The sequence below is a fragment of the Vipera berus genome (assembly GCF_964194415.1).
Source record: "Vipera berus genome assembly, chromosome: 11".
Classification (NCBI taxonomy): Eukaryota; Metazoa; Chordata; class Lepidosauria; order Squamata; family Viperidae; genus Vipera; species Vipera berus.
The window spans coordinates 9,320,286-9,344,628 of NC_138214.1; the positions used below are offsets into that span (position 1 = coordinate 9,320,286).

The following is a 24,343-nucleotide window of genomic DNA, read 5'->3' on the forward strand; positions in this document are numbered from 1 at the left end:
TTATTGTCAGATTAGTGCAAGAAAACCATATGCCATCCATGAGTATCTCTTTAAAATTCCCTTTGTCCCTCTGAAGCAAAATTTGGAATTGAGAGAATGCTAGGAGTTTTAAAACAAAACAAAACAAAAGGGAATGTCTGTTTCTGGGTCTAGCGAAACCTGACAGAGGGATGGATCAGAAAGTGGAAATGTTTTCACGAATTCATTATGGCAACTGCTAATGATTCCATGAGCTATTAAGTACGTATTATCCTGCAGTCTGAATGTCTGGTCCCCCACGGAGAAGGTCTCTCCCTGCCCGTAGTTGTTACAACGCTTCCTTTCCCGGAATCCAGTTGGCAGCGAGATCACGCTGCTGGATCTGGAACCCCATCAACTTTCTTTCATCTGCTAGCTCATTCTCAACTTCGCTCCCCTGTCCCTTAATTTTAAAGCGATGCCTTAGACACCTTGCTGTTTCCTCCAAACATGATGCCTGCTAATGAGATTCCGGTTGTTGTTGTAGCATCCTCTGTTTTCCTTCCCCAAGGTGATGAAGCTGAGGAAGCTAGCCCAGCAGGTAGCCAACTGCCGGCAGTGCCTGGAACGGTCCACGGTCCTCATCAACCAAGCTGAACACATCTTGAAAGAGAGCGATCATGCACGGTTCCTGCAAACTGCAAAGAATGTGGCAGAAAGGTAGCACTCCAAAGATAATGTGTGTGTGTGTGTTTCCAGGTGTTGTTTTGCTAAGAGTTCTTTTAATATATATCTTATCATTTATCTTACTAATGCGTGTTAGACCCCTTTCTCCCTACCTCGTTTTTTCTAGCCATTGATAAAAGGTATCCCATCTTCTAAAATACACTGAACCTTCTTTCTCTTTCATTTTCAACGTCAATCTATCCATTTCTGCACAATCTAAAATATTTTTTAATTAACTCTTACCTCCGTTGGTAAAGCTACACTTTTCCAATGTTGAGCGAATACGATTCTTGCTGCAACTGATACCTGTAACATTAGATACAGACACTCTTTTCTCATAGTTTCCTACAATTAGGCCTAACAAAAATAATTCTGGCTTAAAATCTACATGTTTTTTTAGTCGTTTTCTCTAAGCGTTTTCTCTGGCTAAAAGTTCTGAGGGCCCCCTCCCCAGCTGCTGTCTTCCCAAGGAACCCCTATCCCAGGTTTTGTAAGTTCCGGAATATTCCCTGAGTAGCATCACAACAAAAGTCATACAAGAACACTGACTGTCCTTGTGTTTGACAAGGTTCAGAGATGGTCTACCACAAGACAGAAGCTCTTAATCCCATGGAACTCCTTGCCTCCAAGTACAGCTCAAAAGCTTTAAAGAGGTTTTCCCAACTACAACTGAAATCAGCAGGCTGTTCAGAAATCCGTGCAATGCTTCGGATTCCACTTCAAACAACACAGGGATTTTTTTGTTTTTGTTTCTGGCTGTCCCCAAAAGTTTCAATGCATCCTGCAGATGCTAGAGCAAGGACAGATCCTATACATTGAACACCGTGTGATGGGAAGCGTCAATAGTAGGAATCCCACTACTCATTCATCCTCCTCGTGAAGGGTCTTCTCTGAGCAGACATCCAGTTCTTCATTTGTGTGTAGTGAAAAGCTGGAGAGAGAGAGAGAAGTTAAGTTTGCAAAGCAGTTGTCAGTTCCTGGTGAGGAAGGGAGAAGACAAGGGAAGCACAGACCCAGAGGGGGAAGAACTTACCCAAAGTCTAAAAATGGGAAAGAGACACCCAGTGCTTTTTTTGTAAAAGAAAAAGGTGCCAGAACTCACACATGTCATACAACCCGCCTTGCCTACCCTACAAGGTTCCATCCAAAAAAGGTGCTGGAACTCCGTTCTGAGCGTTCTATGAGAAAAAAAAAAGCCCTGGAGACACCTAACTGGCAGCCAAACTGGGCCACTGAAATCCATATGCTACATACCTCCCACGTGTTGCATAATCTGAAATCAATCAATCAATCAATCAATCAATCAATCAATCAATCAATCAGAATAGAGCTGGAAGGGACCTTGGAGGTCTTCTAGTCCAACCCCCTGCTCAAGTAGGAGACCCTATCCCATTTCAGGTAAGTGACTGTCCAGCCTCTTCTTAAAAACCTCCAGTGATGAAGCACCCACAACTTCTGGAGGCAAGCTGTGCCCCTGGTTAATTGTCCTCACTGTTAGGAAGTTTCTCCTTAATTCCAGGTTGCTTCTCTCCTTGATTAGTTTCCATCCGTTGTTTCTTGTCCTGCCTTCAGGATGGAGAATGTAATGTGATGTGATGTAATGGAATGGAATGGAATAGAATAGAATAAAATAGGAGTTGGAAGGGACCTTGGAGGTCTTCTAGTCCAAACCCCTGCTCAAGCAGGAGATCCTATACAATCTCAGACAAGTGACTGTCCAATCTCTTCTTAAAAGCCTCCAGTGATGAAGCACCCACAACTTCTGAAGGCAAGCTGTGCCCCTGGTTAATTGTCCTCACTGTTAGGAAGTTTCTCCTTAATTCCAGGTTGCTTCTCTCCTTGATTAGTTTCCATCCGTTGTTTCTTGTCTTGCTTTCTGGTGCTTTGGAAAATAAGTTGACCCCCCCCTCTTCTTCGTGGCAGCCCCTCAAATACTGGAACACTGCTATCATGTTGCCACTAGTCTTTTCTTTTCTCTAGACTATCCATCTAGTCTAGAGAAATCTTCCCGGGGAAAAAAAAAAGTTTCCCCCTTTGGACTTGCTTTGAATGGATCTTGCTCCATCTTCGCAAGCAGGTTCCTTCTCAGAACAGCCCAGCATCAAGCAACACGTACTCATTATGCAAGGGTATTACATAAAGATCAGCATCAGAGGCCAGTGATGCTATCCTGGCCTTTATAGACTGATACATAACTTAATAATTAATTCAGTTATACGTGGTTAATGCATTCCAGCCCTCCTTTTACACAAGCAGCCCTTGCTGAGATCAATGACCTGTCTTTGCCGATTAGTAATATTGTCACTGTTTTGATGTTTTTAACTTCTACTTCTGCTGTATATTTCTGGGAGCCGTTTTGCAGCCGTAGCGGCATAGAAATACCAGTAGTAAGTAAATAATAAATGAAGAAATGGAATAATGAACTGGGTTAGGTAGATCAGAATGCCCTCATCCGGGTTTCCAGTCTTTTGTCTTGCCTTCCAAATTCAGGAATGTCTCCACCATCTTTGTCCTACTGGTCTCTCTCTCTCTCTCTCTCTCTCTCTCCCCTCCCCAGCCCCCTCCCCCCCCCCGCCCATCCCCTTTGCTACAAGAGTTTACAACATGGCAAGGCTGTTTCCAGCTCTTTCATCAAAAATCAAAGTGCCGCCTGGGAACGACAAGCCGCACCTAATGGTTAGCGATGCTCTTTTTCTGTCTTTCAGGGTTGCCATGGCAACTGCATCCTCTCAAGTTTTGATCCCCGATATCAATTTTAACGATGCCTTTGAAAACTTTGCTTTAGATTTTTCCAGAGAGAAGAAATTGCTGGAGGGGCTGGATTATCTAACAGGTTTGTGCCGATTTGGCAGTCTTAAGTCTTCTGCGGTTCCTTTCCCTGCCTTGCTCTTCTTCCCCCCCCCTCGTTTTTATTTTCCAGTACTGTGGACTTTTGTAGGATAAACAGAGGGGATGCAATTTGCTTCCTTCCTTTTGTGCCTTGTATAACCTCAAGAGTAAAACCTACTTGGTATTTGAAAGGGAATGTATTTCTGTCAGCCCGGCGCAAAAGAGAACAAGAATTGCGACCTAGAACCCCAGACAGGGATGCCCTGCTGCAAAGTTCACATCAGTATGGTGTAAATCAGGGCTCTTCAAAGTGGGCTGCTTTAAGACTTGTGGACTTTAATTGCCAGAATTCCTCAGCCGGCCATGCTGGCTGAGGAATTCTGGGAGTTGCAGTCCACAAGTCTTAGAGCGGCCAAGTTTGGAGACCCCTGGTATAAATGGACAGCTAGTCCTCCCTTAGCAATGGAAATTGGGACTGGAATTTCCATCACTACGTCATGCACTTGTAAATGGGAAGGTCATATCATCTCTCCATTGAGCAATGGAAATTCCAGCATTTCTGGCTGCTATTTTTAAGCGAATGGCTGTGGTTCATTAAACAAGGGTGTCACAGGATGCTCATCGGCCCGCTTCCCAGTCGGCTTCTGACAAGCAAATCAATGGGAAAAGCCAGGTTGGCTTAACGTCTGCCTGAATCAGATAACAACTGCAGTGACTGGCTTAACAACTGTGGCAAAAAGGTCATGCAATTGGGTGCAATTCACTCAACAGCCACCTTGCCTGAGCAGTGGAAATTCTGTTCCCAGTTGTGGTTTTGTGTCGAGGAAGGGAGGGAAAAAAAATAATACTTAGAAAGAATGTTGGCATTTGGAGGTGAAGGCTGAGTTTTCAATGGGAAAAAGCATCCTGTGCACCTCGGCATATAGTCGTGCTGGCCACATGACCACAGAAGTCTCTTTGGACAATGCTGGTTCCCTTGACTAAGAAACAGAGGTGTAGACAGTCCCCTAGAGCTGAGCAGGAGAAACCTTTACCTTTATAAAACAAAGACACCTTCCCTGAATGCTTTCTCCCGAGGAGGACAGGAACCTGCTCACCTCTTGTCTGCTATTGCTTCTACAGCACCCAACCCACCCTCTGTCCGTGAAGAACTTTGCACCGCCTCCCATGACACCATCACTGTCCACTGGATCTCAGATGATGAGTTCAGCGTCAGCTCATATGAGCTCCAGTATACCATCTTCACCGGCCAGGCCAACTTTATCAGTAAGTCACTGTGGACTAGCCTGTTCCTTCAGTTTCTACTGGCACCATGATTGAGGCAGGCTGCTACTCAACCATGACCATTGCAGTGTAGTTTGCTGGAGCTGCAGGTAACTTGAATGAATAGGTGGCTGTGCTAGACAATCTCATAAAAAGTTAATTAGTGGTTGGGTGAATGGTGGGATGTAGAGCATGAATCCATCAAGGATCTTGGCCTTCACAGTTGTCCAAGCAAGAATTATCCTTGTCTCTCCAGTGCACAATAAAGAAGCTTGATCCTCTCTTGCTCTCCCAGGCAGCCGGTGTGACTAATCTCTTCATTGAGCTTTCCCTGATAAGCTGCTGAATTCTTTCAAGGCTCTTTGAAGGAAATTTATGGATGCTTTTCCAGGAGATTTATTGGATTGTCTTACTTAACTACTTCGCTTTTAAAAAAATCTCATGACTTACTACAAGTTGTATGAGGTGTAGGAGCAAACCTGGCTTGCTGGACCATAGATGCAGAGTTGAACCCATGGTGGGGCAGGTGTCAGAAGTAGCCACTTGCTCTGTGGCTACTGGATACGCTTCAGATAGATTGCTAGCTGAAACCTATAGCTCAATCTATAGCTAGAGACTCTGTCCATCCTATTCCACCCCGTTGACCTCTCAACTCAGCCTGAACTTTCAGGGTGACCTTTAGCAATGTCAGAAATAGTGTGATACAATCACAGTCCAGGGAAGAAGAGGGAATAGACTGCAAGCGTTTTTACTCAGTACTCTAGGACCAACTGCTCTGGCTAGCTTGCTGGTTTCTGGTTGCTCTAATAGCTCACCTGGAAGAAAACTCATCAGAAAAGCAATAGAAGTAAGCTGCAGGTTGCACAGCTATTGCTTAACTTGGTGTGATAGTGAGAGGGGAGGGAAGCTGGCTTCCCGCAACAGTTGTTGTTTGCAAGTAATGAGACACGGCTGCGAGACCCCCAACTTCCAACTCTTATCGTTCTGCATCTCTTATCCCCCGCTAGTATTGACTTTAAATCCTTCTTAGTCAAGCAACAAAGGCCTCCGTGATTTTCATTTGCTGGCTAAAAGCCGACTTGGATAATCGCAGTGTAATTTATTTGTCTTACCTTGGAATGCATTGTAGAGTCCTGTTAGAAAGCAAAGGCACTCTTAAGATGGCTTGAATGAATGAATGAATGAACCTTTATTGTCAAAGTACAACCATGCATACATTGAGATTGGCTTGAGCCTCCCTTCGTGCCCCCACCCCCAACTCACAGTGACAACAAACCCTCCATCTTATTACACCATGTGAGCTAACTGCACAACACACCGGCCTCGCAAGTCAATCATACATAAAGTTCATAAAATTATTTCCCGTAGAAGTAGAAGAAGGAGTGGCAGAACCTGGAGGTGGAGTTAAAAGAGGGATTAACCTAGAATCCCTACATAGCCACAAGTGGACTAAGTCCCCCCCACCCCCCAAATTCAGTCGACCCGTATTTAGCTGTTATTGTTTTTATTCTTTTTAGGTTGGTTTTTTTTAAATTGTTTGTAAGTTGCCTGGAGTCACTGAGGGTGAGCAGGTGGCCCTATAAATCCTACAAATAAATAAATAAAATTCCAAGCAGGTGCTGACCTTTGGTTGAGAAGATTCCTGAGTGTAAGCATTTTAGCAACAATCCTATTTAATTGGACCTTCCCATGTATGCTGTACCTGGTCCTTGGCACCTGTCACTTCCCACCACCCCACCACCCTATTTGTGGCAAGCAAGATTGAGAAAGCACCCTAGCTTTGCCCTGGTCTGCTAGCTTTCCTTTGTGATTTAGCGTAAAGAATTCAGATGACCTCCCTTTCCTGAATTCTGAAATGGCGCTTGCTTGAGCAATCCCACCATTACGATGGGCGCTGTGTTTAATCTGTTTTTTGGTAGGTAGAAGTGTTCTAGCAAAGCATAGCCCACTGAACCTGAGGAAAAAGGGGAGGATAGATCCTACCCGAGTTTGGGGCAAAGACAGAAAGGACTACAGCTTCTCACTTGATGGTCTTGGTCAGGGGTCTTCAAACTTGGCCCTTTTATGACTTGTGGACTTCAACTCCCAGAGTTCCTCAGCCAGCCTCCATTTTGTTTGTTAGATTTAAGACAGGGGTCTTCAAACCTGGCCCTTTTATGACTTGTGGACTTCAACTCCCAGAGTTCCTCAGCCAGCCTCCATTTTGTTTGTTAGATTTAAGACAGGGGTCTTCAAACTTGGCCCTTTTATGACTTGTGGACTTCAACTCCCAGAATTCCTCAGCCAGCGCACTGGCTGAGGAATTCTGGGAGTTGAAGTCCACAAGTCATAAAAGGGCCAAGTTTGAAGACCTCTGGTCTTGGTGCATAACTTGAGATGTTACACTGAGGCAGGCCTTCTCCACCTAAGCTGGTGTTCCCGGAGATGGCAATAGTTAAAGCAATAGGAGTGAAAGATTATTGCATTCATGGGGAATCATCAGGTTCACTAAGTGGATTTCAATCGAGATAGGAATTAAAGTTGGCCTTTGGCAGGCCAGCATGTCAGTCAAAAGCTTAAATGGCCCTCCCCTCCACCCCCGAATCTATGAGCATGGATCAGTGTTCCCCAATTGTTGGCCTTGCAGAAAAGGAAATATAAAGGTTGTCGTTCCAGCCATTGTGGAAAAAGCAGAGTCAAGCTGAGAGGCTCCTGGGCAAAGATGATGGTGACATGAATGATCAACGGCCATTCATTCATTCAAGGTCGTGAAGCTTAAAGTCTGTTGACATATAACAGGAGGAAGATGCAATAGGTTTGAACTGCCTTGGGGTGTAAGGAGGATTTTGTGTCTTTGCTTTGACAGAGGATACCTCTTACGTAAGCTTCATCCTAGCCAGCAGTCAAGCTTCTTACAAAGGAGCGCCGGGCTGTGCCTCTGAGACCCCCAAGCCAAGTTCAAGGCTACCAGCTGTGTTGTTCCACACTGGGAATTTCTGCCACTATTTTGCCTGGAAACCTGATACAACACTGCTCCACCTGGAGCCTGCGGATATCTTCTCTATTTTATGCCCCTCCTTGGTCTTCTATTCTTTCCACTCAGGCGCAGAGCAATCCAATTCCTTCTGCTCTGCCAGCCTCAGCGGAACCTGAGCTTTGCGAGTGGAAAGCTTGGAAGAAACAGCCAGCAAGTTACCAAGCCTGTGCCTCCAGACAGACAGCAGGAAGATCCAAGAGAAGGGAGGGTTAGGAAGAGAAAAGAAGCATCGGAGGTTCTTGCAGAACTCCTTTCCTTTTTGAAGGAGGCCTGGCCCAACTGAATCACAGAGATTTAGCAGATCATCCCAGGCAACAGATCATCCCATGCAACAAAGCCAAGTCTCTCGTGGCACTAGCTCAGGGGCCTTCAAACCTGGCCCTTTTATGACTTGTGGACTTCAACTCCCAGAATTCCTCAGCCAGGCATGCTGGCTGATGAATTCTGGGAGTTGAAGTCCACAAGTCATAAAAGGGCCAAGTTTGAAGACCCCTGCCAAAGGTGCTGCAGCAGAGAGCCATTGTATCCTCATTTTGCCATTCCCTGCATTGTACACCTAGGTGTCAGTAGGAGAGGAGCAGATGCTACCTGTGAATTATTCCCTGAAGAAGGATTGATTGATCTCTTATCTCCCTCTCTTCCAGGCACATTATAAAAAGGCTTCCAGGCTTCCAAATTCTCCTGAAGCTTGCCCAAATTCACGTTCGTTGTATCTATGACAGCATCTAACCATCTCATCCAGGTGTTGCCTGGGTTGGGTAATCACGACACTCCTTTCAAACCTTCATTTGGCCAGGGGAAGTGGAGGGGGTGGGGAGAAACCAAAGAAAGCCAGAGGTTACAGGTGAATATAGATACCTTTAATATGCTTTCTGTGAGCAAAAAATTAGCAGCTCATCTCTGTCCATCCAGAGATCTTTGTGGAGGCCAGAACTACACTCTTGGAGAAAACATTTGGAAGTCTCTCGGACTGCAAGGAGATCAAATCAGTCCTAAAGAACATCAACGATGACTGTTCTTTGAAAGGAGAGAGGCTGAACCCCAAATACTTTGGCCCCCAAATGAGAAGAGAGGACTCATTGGGAAACACCCTGATGTTGAGAAAGATGGAAGGCAAAAAGAGAAGGGGACGGCAGAGGATGAGATGGTTAAATAGTCTCCTCAATGCAATGAACATGAGTTTGGGCAAACTCTGGGAGATGGGGGGCAGGAACTAGGAGGCCTGGGATGCTGTGGTCCATGGGGTTGCGAAGGGTCTGATATGACTTAGTGACTGAATAACAATAAGAGGAGGACAATAGGGAATATGCCAATTATTGCCATTTTCAGAGCTGCTTTGTCTGTTGAACTAGCTTTATTGGGGTTTTTGTTCCACCTTTGGGGACCAGGGACTGAACTTCTAGCTTAACCTTCAATGAAGGATGGAACAATTAACTTGGGAGTTAGTCCAGTTATGTTTCTTGGGATTTATTTCCCAATGAACTTGAATGGACTATGGAATGTTTTAAACACCAAAAAAGGCTCTCTGTATAAAAAGCACGCTGGATAAAATTAAACTATCCATCCAGTCCAAATTCATGTTTTAATCCAAAGTCTGGACAAAGTGTTGTGGATTGGACAGAAGGCCAGCAGTGCAGATAGTATTGTATAGAGAGGAGTTTCAAGATCAGATTGGTATAAAGTTCCACATTATCCCCATGAGGGTAAATCTGTATATTGTGAAGGAACAAGAAAAAGGAGATGCTTTAGAATTATAGATTTGGGGAAGGGTGCTAAGAGTACCATGCACTGCAAGAAGAATCAGTTCCTCAGTCCTGGGACAACAAAAGACTAGCTGCTCCCTTAATCCAATGATCAACAAGTAGAAACTTACTCCAGATTTGATATGCAGGCGGATGTTAATCTAGGAAAAAATGCTTGCCAAGATTGATGGAAGGACAAGAAAAGTAAGATTCATAGAGAAGATCAAGAAGATTGCTGAGGTGGCAATGAAAGAGCTATCGAGATAGTCCAGGGTGGCAAATATTTGTTCCTGTATTTAGAGGCACCTGTACACACCACACACGCATACCGGCTATAATTTGTAAATTGGGAATTAGCAGCTCAAACATCTCCTGTTCTTGTATACCAATGTTTATTTTCCTTTAGACACTCCAGAAGATCACATTCTCTAAACTGTTTACTGTTTGGGATTAGAAGGTGCAGAAAGAAGGTGTAAAATTAGACTTTGGTGATTTGTAAGAGATGTTATCTCCTATTAAAGGTATCCAGTGAACAGGGCTTGTAACGTAAGCCTGATAATCCACTTCCTGCACTTAGTTTGCCCATCTTATCTCTTACCGGCTTTGTTATCTCTCAGCTGGTTTCCGGCCATAGATCAGAGAGGGGAAGTGTGACATTTTTTTCTCAAGCTGGTGGCCAGCTCGTGGCCTCTGTGTGTCTTGCACTAAAATTGCTATAGGGAAAATCAGAGCAGATTTTTTTAAAAAAATATCCTGCTCTATTCTGTCCTATTCCCTTTGGTTTAATTTGCACCACTGTATATCTATCTATATAAGGGACGCGGTGGCTCAGTGGGTTAGGACGCTGAGATTGTCAATCAGAAGATCGGCAGTTTGGTGGGTCGAATCCCGAGTGCCGCGTAGCAGAGTGAGCGCCTGTTACTCGTCCCAGCTTCTGCCAACCTAGCAGTTCAAAAGCACGTAAAAATGCAAGTAGAAAAATAGGGACCACTACGGTGGGAAGGTAACAGCGTTCCGTGCGCCTTTGGCGTCTAGTCATGCCGGCCACATGACCGTGGAGACGTCCTCGGACAAGCGCTGGCTCTTTGGCTTTGAAACGGAGATGACCACTGGCCCCTAGAGTTGGAAACGACTAGCATGCATGTGCGGGGGAACCTTTACCTTTCTATCTATCTATCTATCTATCTATCTATCTATCTATCTATCTATCTATCTATCTATCTATCTATCTATCTACCTACCTACCTACCTTCTAACTATCTGCCTATCTACCTCCTGGTGCTCTCTCAGCCTGGTTGTTTTCGTGCAGACATTTCGTTACCTAGGTTGGAGTGAGGACATTCATACTGTATGGCTTTGGGGTCTTGGGCAGCTGTAGATTTTTCCTATGCAAAGACTCTCCATTAGGAGACAGACTATAGGTACATAACCAGCAGTTGCTTCTGGGATAGGCTTAAGCAACCCTAACCTTTCTCAATTTTCCTCAAAGAGTTTATTTCTTGCACATGTTCCCTTTGGGTAAAATTTATGACAGCACAGTTGGGTCTTCCAACTAAAATGTTGATAGGTTGGTTCTCTTGGCAGGCTAAATTTGCTTTCCTGATCTTAGACTTCTATGCAAAATCTGTTCAATCAGTTTCAATAATCTCTTTTCAGTCCTACTTCCCTTTCTACATATAGTTTCTCCAGATTGCCTGGTGAGAGATTAAGGGATCTGAAAGGATATGTGTGCCTCCTCCTGCTTACTTGGTTGTTCCTGCTCCTTCTAGTGCAGGGGTCTTCAAACTCGGCCCTTTTATGCCTGGCTGAGGAATTCTGGGAGTTGAAGTCCACAAGTCACAAAGGGGCTGAGTTTGAAGACCCCTGCTCTCGTGATCCGTGTACTGTATCTCTGCATTCCAAAAAGCTGTAGAAGTGGTACGGTATGCCAGTGGTTCCAGGTAAGCCCAAGGAAGGCTAAATACTTCAAAGGAGTAAGTGCTGAGATGAAAAGGCAGAAGGGCTATTATCTTTGGTACCTGTTCCTTGGACTCTGAAAAGCTTTCTAATTTGGCCCCAACTGCTTGTTATGTGACTCTAGCAACAATATATATATATATATATTTAGAACCGCTGTTCTACTCTTTTATTTTCCAGGTCTCTACAATTCTATGGACAGCTGGATGATCGTCCCCAACATCAAGCAGAACCATTATACAGTGCATGGGTTGCAAAGCGGCACGCGATATATCTTCCTCGTCAAGGCAATCAATCAGGCTGGCAGCCGCAATAGTGAGCCTGCAAGGCTCAAGACTAACAGTAAGCGTTTCCATGGCTTGGGACTTTTTTCCTGGTTCAGAAATGGGAGGGGAAAGAGAAAACTGCATGGAGCATGGAAGAGAAGCATGGGGGAAAAAAAAGTCTGCAAGAACGTCTTGCAGTTGCTACAAAGGTGTGGTGGTGGACTCCAGTCCTTCAGAATCTGGAATGGGGTTAAGTTTAAAGGGAGAATCCTAGACTGCTTATCAAGGCTGGCTAGCACTAGCTGGGTTTGCACACCATGTTACATTAAACCGTAACGGAGTTAAGTACTGTGTAGTTCAAGGTATTTTAGGAAATGTAGCCACCCCCTTCGGTTTTGCAAAATGAGTGATCAGGTTAAGCCATGTTGGGCACTGCATATTATCGAATCCCGACAGGCTGTGGAGTGGAGTGGCTCACGTGGTTAAGATGCTGTGCTGGAGATTAGCAAGCCCATGTTCAAGACTCAAGTGGTGCTGCTGTGTGGCAGGCTGAGCTCCTGTCATTTGCTTCAGTTCTCTGATGGGGACATGAAAGGATCTCCCAGGAGCATCCCCCGGGCAACAGTGATGTCACGACTAACCCTTTCCACCCAGAAGTGCCTCTGACACGAACAGAATGGGGTGTGTTTGTGACAGATTGCTACAGTCTCTAGTTTTTCAGTCCAACAGGGGAAAATGTGGCCACAGCGACAAAACCCAGAATGCTTGTGGTGGACTATTGAAGCTGATTGAAAGACAAGAGGAAAAAGTGACTGGAGATGGTACTTTCATTTTCAAAGAAAGCAAAAATCCTCTTTGATGTGTATTTGAGTTTTGTATTCCAAGTTGAATGAAAAGGGAAGCAATGCTGCTTGTGAGAAGGGTTGGTTCTAACATTTCGGGCATAGAGCAGATCAGGTTTTTCAGAACTGGTTGGAGAAAAGATTTAGGGCAGGCATTTTCTGTTTTGGATCTCAAGATACTGGACCACTCTTTTCCATTACTGCTGGCCAGATTGGCTGCATCTTCCTGGTTATAATAGCAATAACAATGTTTTCTGAGAAACCTCAAGGAGCTTACACCAGAGAGGTATTTTAAAAAGTCTTATATCCTGAATCCATAACACAGGGAAATTTATGGAATAAATATTTTTTTTAATCCCATTTATATCCCGCCCTTCTCCGAAGACTCAGGGCGGCTTACAATTTAAGCACAAACCAATGTGCTTAGCAATAGCCTTCATTCTATGTATATGCCTGCTTATTAGGGCTTTCGCCCCCCCCCAAGCGGCATTATTACAAAGTCAGCTTATTGCCCCCAACAATCTGGGTCCTCATTTTACCTACCTCAGAAGGATGGAAGGCTGAGTCAACCTTGAGCCTTGTGGGATGCGAACCTGCACTAATTGCAGGCAGCTGGTGTTACTTAAGGAGGCATTAGCCCACTGCTCCACCAAGGCTCCTTGCCACTTCTTACTACCACTCTGTCCAGGAAGTCCATCCAAGAGGAGACTGGAGCACTAGAAAGCTTCCTTTGGTGAACATCTCAAAGTTAACCAATCTTAGAGGTCCACTGGATTTGAACAGTTGCATGAGATGAACGAGATGGGCCAGAAGTATGGGAAGAATGGACTCAGAGATAGGAGAAGGAACCTATTATCCACAAACCTATTTTAGAGGATATTTAGACCCAACTTCATTTGTCCTGTGGAAAGTGACTTTTAATGGATCCCAGGATCCTTCCCACTTTGTTATTTCAATCTTTCCTATCTTTGGGGTTGGACTGTGCATTTAAAATGATTTATTGCCTCAGCTGCTTCCTTCAACTCCCTAGAAAGAAGAATGTATGCAAAAAATAAAAAAAAGCAAATCAAATCTTGTCTCTGCGTTGAGGAGAAAAGCACAGCTTTGATGAAAATCTTCTCTTTTTGCTTGCTTGCTTGCTTGCTTATTATGAAATCACACCACTCACAGATTTGCAAGGATTTCAGAAAGGGATGAATTGTTTGGCTGGATATGCTGAGCCCTGACGAAAGCCTCTCCTTTGGAGGGTATTGACTTGTGTCAGTAAATTGCCAGCAAGAAAGGGTTATAGGGGAAAAGAAGGTATGACATGGACTGCCGTGTCTGTCATGCAGCTGAGTGATTAGGGGGTGGCCCAATGCTCCACACTGCAGAGGAATTCCATCTGTTAAATTACTGGTAACCAAACACCCAGCTGAGGATTCATGACCTGTTAGCCAATGTATGTCAGAGAAGAAGCATAAACTGGAAAATGAGATGGCTTGGGGGCTTCTGACTGTACCACCAATTTGTAATCAGAGTCTGTTAAAGTAGACCTCACCATCTTTATTTCCTTGACTTTGGACAGGTTGCATCTGTTTTCAAACCGCTTGCATCTGCTATACAGCATGGAATGTATAGTAATACAAGGGTAGTTTTACATTTGCAATCTTCACGTCTTCTGCTGGAGTTGCAGTCCAGCAGTCGAATTAAGGTTCTTCAGAGGAATTAGGGGGATACTTTGGAAAAGAAGACCTTAAATTCTATATTTCGTGGGTTTTCCCCCCCTCTTGGACCACGTTTTTAGAGCAGAGATACAGCGTGGCTTTTTCCAGCAAAACACATTTTAGAATGGGATTGTCAGCAAGCCACATGTAAGTTACCTTCTGAAATGACATTTGCAGGATTTGAATTCTTTTAGTGCATGATAGTTTTGAATTCTCATGTGACGTCTCCGTGGGAATTACATCCAAGGAGAAGTAGTTGAGGGGATTGGGAATGTCTGGTCTTGAGAAAGGAAGATGGAAGATGGGATATTGTAGTAACATAGAAAAGGGAGTCAGCTTGAAGCTCAAAATGCGTCCTGTGTCCTCTCAAAGCACAGGGCAATGAATAGAGCCTTAAATTACAGGAAGATGCTTGTACAGTGTTAGGAATCAGTTACCCAGAGCAGTAATGGAGTCTTGTTCTCTGAACATGTCCAGATAGAAACTGGACAGATACGTGTGATGAATGGTTTAATCTTGACCCCTGCAGGTCTCAGGGGATTTGGGGTGTGAGATTGCCATAATCTTGCAGTAGTTCACCCACTTATAGTCAGGCATCAGTGCTATTGAGCAATGTCCCCATCTATTTGCAAAACGTAAGTTCTCTTGCACTCCAAGACAGCTTCTAACCACACTTAGAAAATCTAGAATATTATAAAAATACAATTAAAGGAGTGGGGAGATGAATAAACATGCAGGAGCTCTCTTGCCCAAAAGCTTCTTCAGAGCAGAGAGTCTGACAGCCTTCTTGAACTCCAAGAAAGATGTGCTTTGACGGGCTTCAGCTGAGCTCTGCTTCTGCTGGGGAATAACGATTGATTGGTTATGTCATTCCTCTCGCTTCTCAGCACTCACGTTCCTGTCAAGTACTGTTCAGAATGTTCCTCAACTTGGTTAACTCTGCAGAGCTGGAGGGTGAACTTGGTTCACCCAGGTTCATGGTCACCTGCAGGGTATCCAGAATTGTTTTTCGAGAACTCCCAACTGCAGCCATGGATTTTCAAAATCAGCGGTGGGCAGGCACCCCTCAAGGAGGCTCTGTTGCTTCTATTTAGGAGACACATAGCCACATAGCTATGCATGGAACTGGATTTCTGGATTGGTCCAAAAAGCCACTTGCAGATCCTTCACTGCACAAGAGCTTGGAGCAAATGTGCCCTCATGGGAGAGCCAGGTTGGTCTAGTCACTAGTGCAGGGGTAGGCAACCTTGGCTCTTTTATGACTCGTGGACTTCAACTCCCAGAATTCCTGAGCCAGCCATGCAGAGGAGAAAGGGAGAGGTTTCCATGCTGAGCTATGCTGGCTCAGGAATTCTTGGAGTTGAAGTCATAAAAGAGCCAAGGTTGCCTACCCCTGGTCTAGTGGTTAAGGCACTAGTCTAGAAACCAGGAGACTGTGAATTCTAGAGTTCAGTTAGCCATGAAAGCTGACTGGGTGACTATGGGCCAGTCACTGGGAGAAGGTGAGTTCTAGTCAGCTGGAGCCTTCATTCTCCTGCAACAGATGGGTAAAAAAAATTAAAAGGCTTTAATTTTAATGTAATCTAAATGTTAAGGGATGCGGTGGCTCAGTGGGTTAGGACGCTGAGCTTGTCGATCAGAAGGTCGGCAGTTTGGCAGGTCAAATCCCGAGTGCCGCGTAGCAGAGTGAGCGCCTGTTACTCGTCCCAGCTTCTGCCAACCTAGCAGTTCGAAAGCACGTAAAAATGCAAGTAGAAAAATAGGGACCACTACGGTGGGAAGGTAACAGCGTTCCGTTCGCCTTTGGCGTCTAGTCATGCCGGCCACATGACCATGGAGACGTCCTTGGACAAGCGCTGGCTCTTCAGCTTTGAAACGGAGATGAGCACCGGCCCCTAGAGTCAGAAATGACTAGCACGCATGTGCGGGTGAACCTTTACCTTTACCTTAATCTAAATATTGTTCTTTAAAAACAATCAGATATTGTAGCATTACTTTCCCATGCATTTACCCCCCCCCCCTCTCGTTATCTCTAAATTATAGTTTGAAGCTCATATCTTGAGGGATTGTGGAGGTCCTATCTAAGTCTTTCAGGAGGGTGGGGCATGGTATCTCTGGCACACGGATTGTATCATGGTTCCGGTAGATGAGGCAAAAAAGTTTCCTTAAAGAACATATTTATTTGGCTACATAGTATCGGCACAATCAAAGGTGGACCCAAGACTGTTTTCTGCCCCCAAAGGTTACAATGTTACAAAGTTGAACTTCCCGTCCCAGTAATGTGTCATAAACCATAATCCCCAATTAACTACTTGCACGGGCTCTCTGAGGGAAGCTTTAGCCTTGGTGGAGCAGTGGGCTGATGCCTCCTTAAGTAACACCAGCTGCCTGCAATTAGTGCAGGTTCGCGTCCCACCAGGCTCAAGGTTGACTCAGCCTTCCATCCTTCCGAGGTAGGTAAAATGAGGACCCAGATTGTTGGGGGCAATAAGCTGACTTTGTAATAATGCCGCTGAGGGGGGGGGCGAAAGCCCTAATAAGCAGGCATATACATAAAATGAAGGCTATTGCTAAGCACATTGATTTGTGCTTTAGATTGTAAGCCGCCCTGAGTCTTCGGAGAAGGGCGGGATATAAATGGGATTAAAATAAAATAAATAAAAAAAAATAAAGATGGAACCAGCAATGACCTTGGTTCCCACAGAACAATTTATTGTTTTGACTAAGCTAAAAAAAAACACTCATTCCCCCCCCCTTCCCAATTCTGTGGCAAATGAAAATGAAGGGAAAATGGCTTCGGCTAAATTCGTTTGTAGAGTTGACAGATTGTTCTCCTTGGCCTTGAGAACTTGTATTCCATGTTCCTTTGCATGGAGCTAATATAACGCTGATTGCTAGATTAAGGGCAACTGAACAGGAAAGATGGCAAGATTCCTTCCAGTTTTAGGTTTCCATGCAAAACCTATCAAGTCTCATCTTTTTTTTGTGTGTTTGTTTGTTTGCAGCAGTAGCTTTCAAATACTCGGAGAAATTCATGCTTGAACTATGCCTCTGTCGACTGTCCCCTGACATATGGATGGCCTCATTGAGTTATTGCAGTTTATGGCCATTAATGCTCACCGTGTGGCTGCTTGCAATTATTTAATTACAGCCAACACAATTCTTCCCCTTCCCTTGCCTCTTTCACTGTGAAATAAATCATGGCAGGCCATGTATTAGGAAGGGATTGTTCTGCAAAAAATAAAAGGCTGGCAGCATCCAGCTTTTTGTAAGTGGAAGAACAAAGAGAATACAGCTTGTTGCATGTGTGGACAACGGGCTGCCCAGTTTGTATAGAGCAGCACAAAGTGGCCTTCAAAGAGCTCTTGATGTCCACGATAAGGTGATTGACGGTGGATTTCAGTTCTCTGTAGTTCCTTCTATCAACAACCATACGAGGCATCTTGTGCCGTTGAGAAAAACCTGGCAGCGTATCTAAGAATTTCTTGCACACATTATAGATCTATCTGGACTTTGATGATTCAATAAAGCTTCTGCTGTGGATGCAGTTAAGTAGCATCAGACGATGATGGACGGCTTAAAGGAGCAGGAGAGTATCTCCTGCTACACCCCAAGTTTTCCCAGTCTTGGGAATCATGCACTGTGATGAACTAAGGTTGTATCTCATTCTGTCACTGGCAGGATGGAGGAAAACTGATTTTCAGCTTTTGATTGGTGTCTGCAGCCAGAGTCACCCCTATGAGGAAAATGCCCTTGAATCTAACCATCCATCAGGGGTGGAAAAAAGATTGTGAAGCCACGTGGGCATGTTTTCCTAGAAAACGTAATAACAGTGTTTTTGCTGTGGGGAAAGACTGGCCTTTGGGCTGTGGTTGTGGGGAGAAAGACTAAACGATATCCTGATATTTCTCTCTGCAGCTCTACCAGATTATTAGACCAGCACTTGAGGGGAGTTAGCCTTCCCCTACACAGTATGCCTGGAAAATTCACATTAATGCGAACAGAGAATAAAGGCTGCACAGAATTAGATTTTATTGTCTTCCCGGCTTTGCAAGATCTTGCTCTTCCATTTCCGCCTCTCAAAAAACCCGCACCTGGGTTGGTCTTTTTAGCAGGTCTAGAATGCAAGGCACAATAGTTAATTGGGAAATTAAATCCAGTTTCCAGTGGGACTGTTTCTGCTGAAATCCCAAAGGGTTGAGTTAAGTTCCTTTCAATTGCATGTTGCAAGCAAGGATAGGTAGCAGTTTAGAAACATGTCGGTAAAAAAAACAACTGTTGACTTGAGAAACATAAATCTTGGTGTCAGCATTCTTCAAGCAAGGCAGATGATCTGAGAGCTCTCTTGAGCCATGGTGGATTCTCCTGGAGTGATTTCCCCCCCCCCAATATTCCAGAGGATCACCCGGAAACTTTTTTTCTAGATCATTTAACATAGTCATTTCCAACCCTTTAGGAGGAATTCAAGTGGATCTTGGCTTACAATCTTTTCTTTAGTGATCATTCAAAGTTACAATAGCACTGAAAAAAGTGACATATGACCGTTTTTCACACTTAACGACTGTTGCAGCATCCCCAGGGTCATGTGATCAAAATTCAGATGCTGTCAACTGACTCATATTTATGACAGTTGCAGTGTCCCAGGATCATGATCACGTGATCGGATTTGCAAACTTCTGGCCTGATTTCCAACAAGCCACATCACTTGGGGAAGCCAGATTTGCTTAATGACCATGGTAGAAATGGTTGTAAAATTGGGTCTAGTCACATTCTGCAGCTGCATCACTTAGCAGCAGAAATTCCAGTCCCAATTCCCCTAACCGATACTATGAAATCCTCTCTAGCAAATTAAAACCCCAATTTTATTCAACCTTATTCTGGCTTTCTTCTTTTGCCAACTGGGCTTCCTTATCAGTGCTTTTAGATCGTCAAATAGATCTCCCTCTATTCTTATATATGTTATTTGAAATAAAAGAGACCATTTGATTGCCAGTTTTCTGGAAGGACTAGCCCATTTGTATTTGTTAAATTGTCTCCCTGTTATTCCAGTCCCCCATGTTTGCTCTGATATATTTGTCTTCGATTCAATCTGTTCTTCTTTCTCAAATATCTTCTGTTTTATATAGAAAGTCATTTCCATTTTCAATGTGGCCATTTCCTTTTCTGGATTTTCCATCAGCTGTATTTGTTGGTCAGTTGAGTCCTCTGTCTTAATGTTTGATTGTCCCACTTCTTCTGTTATCTTATGCATTGTTGGTTCTTTGGTTGTAGTCAAAGCTTGGATTTGTATATCTAAGCTGGCGTCTTGATCTTTTATTTTAGGTCTTATTTTATTACAAGCTGAAAGAATGGTTTCATGTATTTAGTATTTATTATATTTGTATACCGCCCTTCTCCCGAAGGACTCAGGGCAGTGAACAGGGCACATATAAAAATACAGAATACAAAAATTAAAAAAAGAATTAAACAGGAGCCCGAGCTAAAACAATAGATGGTAATAAAAAATCCACAATAAAAACCCCAACACGTCCCCCATCAGGCCAGGCCGGCTTGTTCAAATAGATAGGTCTTCAGACCGCGTCGGAAGGAGCGAAGGTCAGGTGCCATCCTGAGCTCAACCGGCAGCTTATTCCATAAAGCCGGGGCGCCCACAGAGAAGGCCCTCCCCCTGGGGGCCACCAGCCGACATTCTCTGACCGGTGGCACCCTGAGGAGGCCCTCTCTGTGGAAACACACAGGGCGGAGGGAAGTTGACGCCGGCAGCAGGTGATCCCCGAGGTACTCCGGACCCATGCCATGTAGGGCTTTGAAAACCATTACCAAAACCTTGAATGTATTACTTTCAGCATGGTCACAGGGTCACATTCAGCAACTGCATCACTTAGCAGCGGAAATTCCAATCCCAATTAAGGTCCTAAATTAAGGACTACCTGTAAAACAGTATTCTCATAATACCCAATTGGTTGTTGACTTACCCTTTTATAACTTTGATTTGTTTCTCGGAAATGACTGTACTCCTGATGAGAGAGAGTAAGAATTAGAAAAATTCCTGCCCTCTCATGCTCATTTAAACCCTTCCCTCTTGCCTGCACTAAAACAGTTAACATGGATTTTGTCCAGTTGGACTTTGGTGGTGAGAGCCCGATTCACAGTGCTTATTTATGTAACTTCTATTTTTGTATGTTTCCAGTTGGTTTAATTATTACTGTTATTGTTAAGGAATCAGGCTTCTTTAGAGAATTGAAAAATGAGAAATAATTGCACGGGAAGGTGGGAAGCTTTCGGGGAAAAAATGATTTGGATTGGGTTGACTTTGCTTTCCGTTCTTGCAGGCCAGCCTTTCAAGCTGGACCCTAAAATGGCTCATAAGAAGTTGAAGATCTCCAACGATGGACTTCAGATGGAGAAAGATGAAAGCTCCCTTAAAAAGAGTCACACCCCCGAGAGATTTAGTGGAACAGGCTGCTATGGAGTCACGGGGAATGTGTTCATTGACAGTGGCTGTCATTACTGGGAGGTAACTCTAGGAACCTCCACCTGGTAAGTGGGCCATGTTGGGTAAGAATGGGCTACCTTAATGGGTTGCGTGGATAGGTCAAGGTTCTGCATTTTTTTTCTCTTCGTTCCCCACCATAAAAGAAAAGATTATTCAAATGAATAATCACAAAGCCGGCGCAATGCAAGAAATGCAAGGCCATCAAGGTTAGGTCCAGGGGTAGAAGACATAATGAATTTGGAGGCTTCTTCAAGTGGGCTGTGGCCATGAAAGCCGATGGCTAGCATTTGGCTAGCATTGGCTAGCATTTCAGAGGCCACGAGGCTCTTGTTACTTTACCTGTTCATGATTTGAGTATTAGTACTGCATGATTTTTTTTAAAAAAAATGACACTAAGGTAGTGCCAACGGCTCTTCCCATGACCAAGGCCCTTTAATTCTCGAACCCTTTTTGTGATCAGTACATTGTCATTCGCCCCGAAGCTGACATCTTCAAAGGAGAGGTGACTTCACCTTGTTAAGAAATTTCCTGATTGTGAGAACAATCAATCAGTGGAACGACTTGCCTCCAGAAGTTGTGGCTCTCCAACACTGGAGGTTTGAAGAAGAGACTGGACAACCATTTGTCTTTGAAACGGTGTAGGTTTTCCTGCTTGAGCAAGAGGTTGGACTGGAAGAGCTGCAAGATGCCTTCCAACTCTGTTTATTCTGTTATGAAAATGGCGTCCTTGGAATCTAAGCTGCCTTATAACAGAATGGCTATGTCTGGAAGCTGGATTGTACAAAAAGAGCTTCTCTTGAATTGGGCAACCTAGAACTCATTTTCCTTTAGGCCTTTTCTGGGCTCCTGAATTTAAGGATAAGTTCTCCACCACTCCTTGATAGCCCAGGTCCTTTTACACAGTTTGTAGGGAAAATACAGGCTACTGAAGCCACGCTCCATAGAGTAACAGGAAGAGTCTGTCCCCACATTCACTGCACGGAATTGGAGATTTCACTGGTAAGTAGTTTGCTCTTGGGGTGTGTGTGTGTGCGTGTGTGTGTGTGTGTGTGTGTGTGTGTGTGTGTGTGTGAAACTCAGGTTTCTCTGAAAGCCATTTCCATTCAGCCTCTTCCGCTGGAGGGTTTCATTTAAAAATACGCACTGGCAACAGGCTGTGTGTATTCTCCCTAGGTTCATGAGCAATGCACCCACTCGCTCTGCACTGCAGGGAAAGAGGGCAGGAATAATTGAGCTGGGCTACGGCTGCGATTCAAAGCGGCCTGCCTCAGGCGTGTGTCATACAGAAATTCACTGATCAAAGGCACAGCAGGGACCAGCGGCTTTCGGTAGTTGCAATTGAAATGTCATCAGCCCCCCCCCATCTCCTACGTGCAGTTGCCGCTGCCCTTCTCTAAGCCAGTGGCCCGTTGGTTCTTCTTTTGTCTTCCTCCCACAAAGCCACTGACTCCACTTTAAAGGAGAAGGCCGTTTGGAAGCCCACGGAGCCCAGGAAGTTATTTCAAATCAGGTGTCCATGAAAATACTCTTAACAGTTCCTCGGGTCTTTCATTGTTATTATTTTTTCCACAATGTTATGAGTGAATAGTTCTCTTTCATTTGAAGAGCGGAGTAGCTGATCAAAAGGTGGAGCTACTTTGCTTTGCAGAGCAAAGCTTAGAGAGGATCGTAACGCCGGATAAACACAAAACTTTTCCTAAGGCCGAAAAGTGTTCAGCTCCATTTTTTTGCTGTGAACTTAAAAAATAACAACAACTCCTTTGGGGATAAGGAGAAACTTCCTAACAGCGAGGACAATTAACCAATGGAACTGCTTGCCTCCAGACATTGTGAGTGCTTCATCACTAGAAGTTTTAAAGAAGAGACTGGACAATCACTTGTCTGAAATGATATAGTATCTCCTGCTCGAGGAAGGGGTTGGACTAGAAGACCTCCAATGTCCCTTCTAGCTCTATTCTGATTCTGATTCCTTTGGACATTTAGGGCTTGAAATTCTCTTGCTACTGTAGTAGTAGCTATAACTATTACAGGTAATCCTCAAGTTACAACCACAACTGACCCCACAATTTCCATTGTTAAGCAAGATTTTTTTTTATTTTAATTCCATTTATATCCCGCCCTTCTCCGAAGACTCAGGGCGGCGTACAAGCTTAGCAGTAGCCTTCATTCTATGTATATGCCTGCTTATTAGGGCTTTCATACACCCCCCCCCCAAGCGGCATTATTACAAAGTCAGCTTAATTGCCCCCAACAATCTGGGTCCTCATTTTAGCTACCTCGGAAGGATGGAAGGCTGAGTCAACCTTGAGCCTGGTGGGACTCGAACCTGCACTAATTGCAGGCAGCTGGTGTTACTTAAGGAGGCATTAGCCCACTGCTCCACCAAGGCTCTTCTTAGATGTTAAGCAAATATAGATGTTAAGCAAATTCTGCCTCATTCTTGCCGCAGTAGTTTAGTGAATCGCTGCAATGGTTAAGTTAGTATCATAATGCTTGAATGAATCTGGCCTTCCCCCCATTGACTGTTCGTCAGAAGGTTGCAAATGGGGATGACCCTGGGACAGTGCAATTATGAGTTCATTTGCCAAGGGTCTGAATTATGATCACATGACTGTGGGGATGCAGGATCCAATCTGGATCGGTCACCTGGATCAGAGTTTTTACTCTTCCACGTTTTTGGATTCATGCTGGATTCATTCATCCTCAGGGTTGGTTCTCCAGCACCCATTCCGACAGATGGACGTTCCATGAGGATGGGTGCCAGCAGAAATCTGAAAGCTCGTAAGACTAAATCTCTGATCCCGGTGACAACTCAGATTAGATCCTGCAAGATTTAAGAAGTGCTAGAGGAGGTGCTAGAAAGTGGTTTGTGAAGCCTTGGATATCAGGCAATTACATTGTGTGGCTAAACAACACAGTCCTGAAGGATAAGCTGCAGGAAGAAAGCAGAGCAAAGAGACAGAGTCTCATCTCACAACAAGATAAGATAAGATAACCTTTATTGTCTTTTTTTTTACTGCGGGCACAATAAAAAGGTAAAGGTTCCCCCACACATGTGTGCTAGTCGTTTCTGACTCTAGGGGACGGTGCTCATCTCCGTTTCAAAGCCGAAGAGCCAGTGCTTGTCCAAGGACGTCTCCGTGGTCATGTGGCTGGCATGACTGGATGCCAAAGGCGCACAGAATGCTGTTACCTTCCCACCGTAGTGGTCCCTATTATTCTACTTGCATTTTACGTGCTTTTGAACTGCTAGGCTGGCAGAAGCTGGGACGAGTAACAGGTGCTCACTCTGCTACGCGGCACTCGGGATTCGACCCGCCAAACTGCCGACCTTCTGATCGACAAGCTCAGCGTCCTAACCCACTGAGCCAAAAATGAAATTTAGTTGCCCGCTCTCAAAGTGAAACGCATACATGACCCAAACCTAAACATACCATGCGCAACATGTATAGACCCACACCCCTACATATAAATAACAAATATTAAACACCGTCCCTCTTGAGTATATAAGGAAAGGAGGAAGCTTGAGAGTTCACAAGGTTA

The 24,343-nt window shown here is 44.4% G+C and overlaps 1 protein-coding gene across 5 annotated transcripts in view; it reads left to right on the forward strand.

Moving 5' to 3' along the window:
- MID2 (midline 2) overlaps positions 1–24,343 on the forward strand; it is a 145,265-nt gene that overhangs the window by 115,023 nt on the left and 5,899 nt on the right. For 4 of the 5 annotated variants that reach the window (XM_081336611.1, XM_081336612.1, XM_081336613.1 and 1 more), the window contains 5 exons: positions 530–678; positions 3,390–3,517; positions 4,636–4,779; positions 11,671–11,832; positions 20,637–20,844. In XM_081336611.1, coding sequence (XP_081192737.1) covers positions 530–678; positions 3,390–3,517; positions 4,636–4,779; positions 11,671–11,832; positions 20,637–20,844 — 791 coding nt within the window. Of the gene's footprint in view, positions 1–529; positions 679–3,389; positions 3,518–4,635; positions 4,780–11,670; positions 11,833–20,636; positions 20,845–23,507; positions 23,975–24,343 lie in introns of those variants that run through there. The other variant, XM_081336615.1, reaches the window with a different exon arrangement.